Below are 11279 nucleotides of genomic sequence, written 5' to 3'. Positions count from 1 at the left end.
CAAGCAGCACACACACTCACACACACACAGACACTCTTTCATCTCAAAGACAAGGTCAGTGAATAAGGTGACCTAAAAAAACCACAGGTACATAGCATGATGCAAATATCAGGCTCCCCAATTATAAATGGTGTTATGTATTAGAAATGTCTCATTTGCCATGAACACAAACAACCCATCTGTCAAGTAAGTTGGTTCTTGGCAAAACTTTCTAAATATGTGTTTATGGACAGAACAAACACATGATATAATGAGCTCATTAAATAAAAAATCTTACCAAGAAGTCCAAAGCTGGTTTACTGAATTTGCATTCAACTACACAGAATATATTTCCAGCGCTTTTGCGAAAACATCCTTTATAAAAACTAGCCTATTTATTAAATATAGAACAATCTCCAGGTATGCACACAGTTTGCCGATTCATCTGCTGAGATTACATAACATCCTTAAAAGCTTTCAGTGTGTCACGGCTTCATGTCGTACAGGCATTATCACAGGCAATATGATAAATGGAGCATATAATATCTATTGTTATGCAACTAAATTCTAGTGTATAAAGCTAAGAAATTAGGCCTTAAATTCTCTGAATGTGTCAGCATAATCTGTTTTACTCTTTGTTTCAAACTAGTGACATTTTTTTTTATCATATCTAATACCATATCTCTTCTGGAAAACTAGATTCAGTCATAAAACACTCGTAATGTTAGTTTTTGGCTCTATAAACAGGTGAAATTCAGAGAGTTGCTCTACTCCTTTAAGCTGGCAGGATCAATCATGTGATACTACGCACACAAGAAACCCTCCACACAGAGCAACGCGAAGATTTGATTGGTTGAAACCTGTGAATGGCCAACGTTAATATTTAACATTCAAGTCACAACACTGCAGTTTCATTCAGTCCTTGGTTCCTTTCGGCTGGCGCTATGCCAGCCTCAGCCACTTGAGGGCGCTCGTGCTTAACCCAGAAAATGCCTTCAGTGATATGGGCTTATTTCATGAGGCACAACGTCAACATAAGGAAGATGGAGATATATTATAAATGTAGATGATAACGAAGACCCCTAAAACAGTAGAAGTCTGAGTTTAGCTCCATTAATAAATAAATAAATAAATAAATTAAATACATTCAACTTCAAAACATGAGCAGTACATAACCTGTTGTTATGATTAAACACAGTTCCACTCCAGACAATGAGTGTTACATATGATTAGTTACACAGTTAACCATCTGTCTAGTCATATAGCAGCAAGAAATCCTAAACCTTACGAGATTTAAGTCCCTGTCCTCTAAATAAGCTCCCTTCACAAAAGGTAAACATCAATGTCAACTCAAAATAATACATTCCACATGGTTGATATGGAAAACAAACAGAATCTCTACAACATGAAGTGGCTTTTAGACCAGAAAAGTAGCTGGTTTGTTTACACAAATAACCTACATGCACATCCTAATTTGGCAGGCCTAGGAGTAGAACTATTTAATCCTCTGCCTAGCACACATTTCCTTCCTTGTCCCCTTTTCCTTAAAGACACAGAAGCGCCTCCACCTAGCAAATAAACACAGACAAGGAGAAGCAGACGCCTGTTTATAGCTGTTAGATGCACCGAGGTCTTTCATAATATACTAAAAGACCCAATGAGACGTCAGGCTTTTTATCTGACCTAGATCTATACACAGTGCTTTCACTATTTTTAATTGTTGGGAACATGATCTTTGACTGGCAAGTGTGTAGTCACATGCCTACTATATTGTCTGCAAGTTTGCTTTTCATCCATATTAGACTATTTTCTAAAGAAAAACAATAAAATTACAGATAATATCAAAGCACAGGTCTATCCATTTATCGAGAGTATAGTCGAGCTAGACAACAACTACCATGCCACGTCTATGTTTATCAGACAGGTGTGAAGAAAGTCATGATATTTCCTCACTGTTATGATGTTTGATACGTTGTAATCTTCCTGTATGATTTGATTGTCTAGAAACTAAACGTCAGAGAGGCACCAGACTGTAAGGGAGGGAGAACAAATCAGTAAATAAATAAATAAAGAAGTCTCTTGATATAAATATAAACTCTAGAGTAGTCTGATAACTATGGACTCTTGTCAGCGTTTGGTGCACACAAATATAAAACGGCAGTCCCAGAACTCAGTCATTTGTTCTGCTCTAGGATCCGCTCGAGCCTCCCTGCTTCCTAACATCTGCTAGATGCAGGAGAAGAAAAAATGAACCCCAGATCAGCGTCTAAAAGCAACTCTACCAGTCTATAAAATGTGCATTAGAAGAGAGAAGGCACATAAACACAAACCCACTGTAGAGTGGGACTGACAGACTGACAGCAGCAGTTTTTTTAGGGAGGAGAATTGGATGAAGCTGCAGGCCTGCTGACAACAGATGTGTTGCTTAGACGTTGCAATGTCTGGAAAAAAGAGCAGATATTTACTGAATATATTTGATGTCTCCTTTTCTTTAGCTTGGTTTTTTGATTGAGTCCTGCATCATTGTTCTCTTGGCTCAAAAATGGTAGACTTGTGTCAGTCACATTCAGCGCATGACAGACTCAGTTGATCCTGAATGCACCCCTGTAGCAACTTCATTTTAACCATTGCATAACCTGCTCTAAGCACAAATTACCCACACTCCTCTACGCTACAGATGTGATGCAGTTCCTGTTTTATACACCTCATCCTAATTCATCACACCTGTCTTCTTCTATGTCGTTTGATTCACTGCCTCCGACCGTGCAGCTTCTGTCTTGTCTCCAACCGACTTGGTCAGATTTGCTGCCTCAGCATCTTTGCTCTCTTGCCTTGGCTCCTGTTTGGCCTCGCTTCCACTCTTGATGCTGGTGCTACGTTGGTGGACAGGAGTCGTTTTCACAGGGATAGGTGCTTTTCTCTGGGGCAGACGGGGATCCTCTCCGATGTTGACAGTGAGGTTGGTGTAGAGGGGCTCCAGCTCTTTGGAGAGGAGCTCGTAGGTCAGAGAGTTGAGGCCGTCAGAGCGCCAGTTGAGTCTGGTCCTCTTCAAGAGGTCAAATCTGGACAGATTGAAATGTTATGAAGAGGATTGTGTTTATTTCAGGGTTCAATTTTAAAGAAATAGTTTGACATTCTGGAATTCCCAAAACATGTTCATACTTATGGCCGATATCTACGCTGAAATTAATAGCCAATATATTGGTTGTAAACATTGGCATACATTTTCTTATCTTTTTGAGCTAATAATGACTGATGCCAATATCCTGCCTATTCTATCATACATCCCTGGTTTGAAGTTGTTTATAATTTTAGAAGTTTTATGACATAATTTAAATGTTTTTGTGGCTGCAGCATGACCTATTTTTCACTTTGTGGGATAATCAAGCCAATCTTGATGTCGCACATCCCTTATAAAACCTCTTCAACTAGTAGTTTTGATAATAAGTGCGGATTTTTAAATAGCAAACACTTCTGTTTTCTTAAACTAAGGACACTGGAGAGGAACAAAGTGAGCTCTGGTGGTGCTGGCAGGGGGGATGTGTAACCTTTTGACAGTGGAAGGCCATCTGTCTCCCCCCTGTTTTGAAGCTTAAAGCAAAGCAAGGCTAAAAACTCAGTTGCTTTAGTATCATATGAAATATATTCAACATAAAAAGGCACCACTGTAATACTCTTACTATGCAAGAACCCCAATAAATGCATCCCCAAAGTTTCCAAATATTCCTCTCGCAAAAGAAGATAATAAGGTGGTCCTGCATTTATGAGAATGGTTTATCTAGTTGCATTTATGATAAAACCCTTCAGGAATATGTCACAGAAGATATGCAGGTAAAGAAATTCTTTCTGTAGCATCAAATGTTGTTCAAATTAGAAAACAAATGAAAACTTTGCCTGAGGCAGCAGAAATTTTTGGCTCAACAGAGCGAAAAGAGAGAAAATGTCAACCCCACACAAAGCAGTGTGGCCACAAAAAATAAACAGCCTTTTTTTTCAAAACTTCATCATGTGAGGGAGAAAAGATGAGAAGGCAGAATAATTTTGATTCCTGTTTCCATTAATGGGATTTAAACATTTACAGCAGAAAGAGCAAAAAGTAAAGTTGCATAGTTTTAAAACATCCAAACAATATAAAATATATTTTTTTGTCCTATCCATTTATACCTGCGAGGGTTTTGCTCATTGCCTCTGTCTCCTTTATGCTTGATCATCTTGTAATGGCCAATGGCCACTGGGGGGCGCATGATCTTCATCCCCGACAGGCGCACTCTGGACAGACAGCACACAACAAGGGGTCAACAAGAACAGCACAGACTCATTCAGGGGCTTAAAAAGTGGAAAACTAAATCTCAGAGTCAGGATAATATTAGATCTACCAAGCCTGGTGCTTAACTATCCATGCTATTTTCTATAATTCAAAACAACAGCAAGAGAACATCTCGTTTCTATGGATAAATTTAAAGGCAGGAAATAAAGAAAGGAAACATAGAATTGTGGGTGACGTATGAGAATAACATACGTTTATGGCCTATAGGCGGTGGAAAACATTGTGGTTCTCTCTTTCCATCTCTGGTGTTGCTATACCACCCCAGCTATCTCAAAAACAGTGCAAGTAATGCTGTGACTGTCCAGTATATCATTTATATTTTAGGTCTGAAACCAGAGCGAGCAAGAGTGTGGAAAGAGGGCACCACAGCACAGAAAGGAGATGAGTCTGTAAACTCTCAAACACGTAGCCCATCCCAAATGTGCCAGCTAGTCCATGTGAACATACTCACTGAGCTGACTGAGAGATACACAGCAAACCACAGCAGAGGGAGGGAAAGTGAGGATGAAAGATGATGTTAGGAGATATAAATTAAAACTCAAAGAAAATGAAAGCATGTGGTGAGGAAACTGTAAACGTTAAAGAAAGAGACAAATGAGCAGAGCAATAGTACAAAAGGCAGTGTGGCTGAAATGGAGGTGTGTGTAGTTCTGATGTTGAACACACGTGTAAACATGCATAGTTCACTCTGTCATTATGTGGGATATGAACCTCTGCCCCTTTCACCATCCTCACCTCGCAGCAATGTCATCATCCTCTCCACCCCAGCCCCAGTACTGGTTTGGGAAGCCGTTCATCTTCATGTATTGGTCTGGTGTCACCGCAGACACCCCACCAAAATACTGAGGGTATGGCAGCCTGGGAGGGTCACATCACCAATTTAATAGCAAGTCTCAGAAAAAAAAAAAAAAAAAAAAAAAAAAAAAGGCACACACATGCACACAAACAGTTTTCTACCTATATCTGAACTTGTCCATGGCCACAGACAGGTGTGTGGGGAACTGCTTGTGGCATGTGTAGGTGTTGTGGTCATTCTCAGGCAGCAGGTCCACATCATGCAGAAAGATGCAGCTCCAGTCTTCATCTCTGAGGGCTTCCCGCACCCCAACGTTCAGCAGCTTGGCTCGGTTAAAGGTGCCGTTCCCCCACTACAGGAAAGACACAGAGGGTTTTCATGATTCCACATTACAAAGACAGAGATGCATCAAGTTAACATCAGTGTCTGCCCATATCTGCCCTTTTGATCAACATCAGCCACTGGCAAATAATACGGGAATAAACCGATGTCATTAGTAGATGTTTATTAGATATAGCTTATCAATCTTAAAACGGCAATTTGCCACACCTAACGTCACAGGAGAGATTTATTACTAGGTAGGAGTTGTGACCCTGTTGGACAAATACTGATCTCTTTTTATGGTCAAACATGAGAGAAAAATTGCTACTTTTGCAGTCTTATGCAAAAGAAGCACATATAATAACTAGGACTGTCAAAGTTAACTCGTTAATTACACGTTACCTCAAATTACTTTTAACGCCACTATTTTTGTCGCAAAATTAACACATGCGCGTCCTATGTGACCCTTGACCAATCCCGTAGTTTGGGAGATCAGGAAGTGGCGCCGTGGTGATGCAGTGCAAGCAAGCAGAAATGGATAAAGGACAGAGACTTTTGAATGGCAGGTTCAGCTTTCAGATCATGCCAGATAAAGCGGAGTCTGAAAAACCCTGGACCGCTCGCTGGCCGAACACACACTGCCAAAGCAGCAGTTTTAAAGAAAGATAGCTGCAAAGGGGCCAAATCATTTGTATATAAAGTTCAAGGAATTTTAACCCAAGAAAAAAAATCAAATATACTCTGTGTTTAATGAACATTTTATATATTCAGTCCAAGACCTGACACACCAGTTCAGCCCAAGAAATAAGTCAAGACAAGTCTTGATCCAATTTAAAACTTCCAAGGCGAAGGATGTTTTTGGTTGTGATCCTGCATTTGTGAAGAAGTTCAAAAGTAAACTCAGTACGTCTACTAGTAATCTTATAAACTAGTCAATAAAACAGTGCAACAGTGCTTAGAAACCAACAGTAGTAACTCCCATCTTTAAGGCAGGTGATAAAATAGCCAATTTAAACAACAGTCATTTTCTTTTTTTTCCTATTCAATTTGGTTTCAGGAAACATCATTCAACTGTGAAAAAATGTGCTATTTAATAGAACAAATCTAATCTAGTCTTGATAATAGGGCTGTTGTTGCTGCGGTTTTCTATGATTTCATAAAGCGATGATGTAAATGATAATGTTTTAGTATTTAAATGGTCAAGGTTATTTTTTCTGATGACACACTTGCATAGGTGGAGTCAAGAAAACTGTGTACAAGAATGAATGATACATGCCTGTCTTTTGTTGATTGTAAAGTTGGAGTGCAGCAAGGATCAACCCTAGCACCAATTTTGTTTTGTTAGTTCATTCTTGATTTCCCGAGATGTACAGATTCAGATGAATGCAGATGACAGTTATTTACACCAATGCTAAAACAAGACAACAGGCATCCAAACTCTCTACAGCATTAAACAAATCAGCTTGGCTTAATCGAGCTGTCTAACTCTTAATGCTAACAAAACTGTAAGAATTTAGTTTTCTATCAGGAGAAAAAATACACCTCAAACTGATATGACTGTAAAGGAGAGGTGATACAAATTGTTGAACATTTTACATCCTGGGCATTGACTGTCCTAAATTTTAAGAAACCTGCAAAATATATTTGAGAAATGTAAGAGCTACCCTTGTGAACTTCAGTTATGTCAGGCATCAGTTACCTCCGGCCACTGCTAAACTCTTCTATGATTTTTTCCCCTTTATCTTACTGTGTCACAAGCTGGTTCAGGCTGGAGCAAACACTTTAAAACCATTTCACATCCTCTACAAACAATCACTGAAAACTCTTAATAAAAAATCAGGGAACTACAGTCACTGTAACATTATTTAGAAGTATAACTTAATGAGCTTTGGCAGCTTTCTTTGTTATGCAGAGATGTGTCTCGTGTATAAATCAATTCATGATCAGGCATACAGTCTTAGGGAGACCAGGGCATCAAGAAGAGGCGACTCTTCAGCTAAAGTTAGGAAAACCACTTTGGACAATCAGCATTTTCAGTTAGAGCAGCAGAAAAGTGGAACTCAGTTTCAACCCATACCAGAAACTGTACAAACCTCAGTGTTTTAAAAACAAAACCGAAATCATGGTTTAAGGAAAACCAATCATGTGATTACTGATTTAAACCTTTGGATGAAATGTAATTTTAAATATGTTGTTTTTACTGGTGTACTGTTGTTGAGTTTGTTTTGTTTTTGATTTGTCTGCATGTTGTTTTTAATAATATCTACTGTAAATTTTTACACCTTTCTTTTCAAGAACCACAGAAAATAATTAGTTTTATAGTTAGCTCTGGTCCAACAGTTGTGCTGTGCATGGCCCGACAAATAAACTAAACTATTGCTTTTTACAGCATGTTTCTTGTGAATCCAAAGTAAATGACGCCTTTTTAACACTTAATTTGCACTTACACTGTCCTTGGCTTATAGCTAGCTTGATTTTAATCTTGCAGCATGAAGTTATGTAATAGCATGTAGATGTGCACTGCTTGTTTGTCTAAAATATTTGTCTTTATTGTGATTCATCCAGAACATTGGGATGTAGGTACATAAAATCTTATTTTACAGTAATGATTAAAGTGCAATTTATTGTGCAGCCTTATTTAAAATATACCAAAGCAGATTATTATGATTATGATTATGATTATTATGTATTGAGTTTTATATTTTAATAACAGTTAAAAGGCTGGCAATATGAAGACTTTAAACTGATAGTACTCCAGCAGTATACAGGCTGCACCAAGACCCCCCAGCCTTTATAATTGGCCTCTATCATACAGTAATATACAAGAATAACAAAGTGGCTTAAGTATGGCAGAAACACAGAAAAGAAACACTAATACTGCACTAGATGCACCCTGATGTCTCTACATTAACCCAAGCATTATGCAACAATATGTACAGCTGTAATAAAAACAGTCAGTCAATGTTTGACTACATATTAAAGCCCAACCCATTTAAATGCCTAGTCCCTTTTACTAACCTGGTTTAATTCATAAACTGTAGAAAGCACTGAACAAAGTCTGAGTGACATGTTTGGTTACCGGAAGAGGCTTTTCTTGCCAATGTGATTATTTCTGTTAAGTGTTTTGTGTTTACAGGGACTAAAACAATCAGAGTGCCTTACATTATTTATGTGGGCAATTTATTGTCTTAGTGACATAAAATCATGTTACATTAAGTTCCAGTTTCCATTGCAGTGAGAGGAGTCCCTGCTGTTGTATTAAAACCCTCCATCTCGACTGAAATAGCTTCATTTGTGACATCAGACGGAGTCCAATCCATACTGTAGTGGGAGTGACCAGGGTGCAGTTTTAGGAAGGCCCTTATCTAGGAGTCAATCATGTAACAGAAAAAGTTGAGGCAGGTCTTAAACCTCATGACAAACAGCCACACTGTACTGGCTCACAGCCATGCCTCTGATTATGCTTAACTGTTATCCTTTTTATAACCAAAATTTTGGACAAAAATCTGTTTTGGACATAATGCTCGTATTGGCACCTGTCTTAAATAAAGATGAAGTAATTTAAAAAAGTGAAGAAAATGAAGCCCATGCTGTTAGCTTAAAACTAAACTAGTATTGCACTAATACAGCTATTTGATATCCTTTTAAAACTTTAAACCAGCATGCATACATGACACATGTACTTACCTGCTGCACAATATAGATGCTGTAGTGGATCTGTTGTCTTTGGAGGAAGGGGTGCAGGTGGTAGAGGAGAGCACGGAGGTGGGTCTGCCTGTTACGGTATGGCACCACAATTGCTGTGTGGTGTCTGGGCTCACAGTCTGGGGGCCGGTAGCGTCCGCCTGGTGACACTAATGGATTCCTCTGTCTGATCTCCTCCAAGGAGAGAGGAGAGGAGAGATGGACCGACACAGGTCCAACTTGTGGAAAGAAGTAGGAAAATAGTATATGTTATGATAATCTTTTTATAGGTTAAATTTGTATTACATATCCATGTCACTCATCTGACTCCTACCCAGCAGTGGGGAGGGGATCTGGCAGTCTCTCAGTGGTGGTCCTGTAGCAGGGGGTCCAGTGCCAGAGTTACGAGGCGGTGGAGGCGGTACTCCCAGATGACTGAGGTTGGTATACACGTCATGAGGTCGAGAGTAATCAAACTCAGGCTCTGTGGTGTGCACCAGGACGGACACCAAGCCTCTGAAGCCCCCGAGGGAGAAATAGAGAACAAAGGCAAACTGGAAGCCCACCAGCAAAGCCAGTGTGCACGGGGAGTCCAGAGAGCGCCCACAGCACGCCATTATACAGAAAGATTAAAGAGAAATAGTGAGTTCAATGTGAGGAAAATGGATGGAGTGTTAGGGAAGAGAGATAGAAGGGAAAAAGTGGATGAAGAAGGATAAGGAGGAGGAAGGAGATGATGAAGGAGAGGCAGAAGGAGAGGAGGGGGAGGAGGCAGCGCTGAGGTTAGGCTCAGGCGTGCAGGAGGGGGATGTCCATCTGTAGGACTGGGTAGTAGAGATGGTGAAGCTCAGTAAGCACTGCCATCACCTCCTGACCACAAATGGCACTGAGAAGAACAAGACAAAAAACAATTAAAACACATGAATGTTGAATACATTACTATCTAGCAAGTATTAAAATGAACAGTACCTGGTTTTAATAGGGTCTAATTATAATCTGTCCCAAACCAGGAAACGCTCACTCCACTCTTTCCTCCTCTTCCTCCTATCATCATCAAGCTCTCTATAAAATGAGAAAAGGCTTTGTGAGTAATGAGGCAGCAGCAGCAGATTTAACTCAGTAGCAGTTTAATGTAAGCTAAAATAAGCCTTGGAATGACAGACAGCTACAAACAAATGTCATATTTGCTTCCTTATTTAGAAAGGCTTATTTTAAGCTGACATTTCCATTGAGCATTTATAGAAGAGAGCTGCAGTCTGCACATTAGTTAATCAAACATCAGCTCCCTGATAACACTAATTGTTATATTAAGTGCCATATTTTTTAAACTTGTTCTTAAACAAGTGCTAATATTGCATTTTAGAGTGACAAGAAAAAATAATTGATTGCTGTTTTGTTTAAATGGAGAAGAAACAGCGCAATGGTTATCAGTAGCCTCCAGTTAGCCTTCAGTGCAGGTGATTAGCTTATCTGCATCTGTCCGCAGGCCTGTGCTAAACTCAGTGTTAGCCTAAAAACACTAAAATGTGTCACTGACATTATTTACATTACACACTCTTGAATATTTATCCTATCCACAAATGCTGTTTTCTCAAGTCGCTTATGTTTCACTGAAAGCAACAGAGAACCTGTGCAGCACCAGCCAACTCACCAGCACATCCCTGCGACATTTCAAATCCAGCCCCCGGCTTCCTCTCACGGTCGACGGGCCTGCTGCCACCGAGGAGACGCGATGGACCAAAAGCTACCAGGGTTTTTTTCCCTCCTGATGCTGCTCGCTTTTCCTCCTCTTCCTCTTCCTCCTCCTCCCTCTCCTCCTCCTCCAGCAGCAGCTTCTAATCTCTCATCCAAGGCGAAATCTCTCCGTGGCTGCTTAGAGACCGCTGCAAACGCTTTCACACGCAAGTGCATCGCCGCATATCGGTCCAGTGTCAACACAGGCGAGCGCTCTGTGCCTCATCAGCTCTCAGTGTGGAGGGAATCAGAGGCGCACCGCGGTGACGACACCGGCGGTTTATTTGAAAACATGAATACATTTTTATTCTGCAGCTGACAACTCATTTAAATATTGCGCGTGTCCATTTAGGTTAATGCTGAGTGCAAAATGAGTTTTAATTGGACATATTTCACTCAGATACCTGCCAGCAGGATTATTTTTTTTATTTATGGCAC

The 11279-nt window shown here is 39.9% G+C and overlaps 1 protein-coding gene across 1 annotated transcript; it reads right to left on the bottom strand.

Moving 5' to 3' along the window:
• Positions 1–280: 280 nt before the first annotated feature.
• b4galt3 (UDP-Gal:betaGlcNAc beta 1,4- galactosyltransferase, polypeptide 3) lies at positions 281–11043 on the bottom strand. The gene is made up of 8 exons (XM_041800126.1): positions 10759–11043; positions 10077–10169; positions 9442–9993; positions 9111–9346; positions 5264–5454; positions 5042–5164; positions 4144–4248; positions 281–3041 (listed from the first exon to the last, which is right to left on the bottom strand). Exons 3-8 carry the CDS (start codon positions 9722–9724, stop codon positions 2714–2716), a joined length of 1266 nt encoding a protein of 421 aa, XP_041656060.1. The 5' UTR covers positions 9725–9993; positions 10077–10169; positions 10759–11043; the 3' UTR covers positions 281–2713.
• Positions 11044–11279: the final 236 nt, after the last annotated feature.

Source organism: Cheilinus undulatus, linkage group 11 (assembly GCF_018320785.1).
Source record: "Cheilinus undulatus linkage group 11, ASM1832078v1, whole genome shotgun sequence".
Taxonomy (NCBI): Eukaryota; Metazoa; Chordata; class Actinopteri; order Labriformes; family Labridae; genus Cheilinus; species Cheilinus undulatus.
The sequence above is the reverse complement of the archived record's forward strand: the minus strand, read 5'-3'. Positions and strand labels throughout refer to the sequence as shown.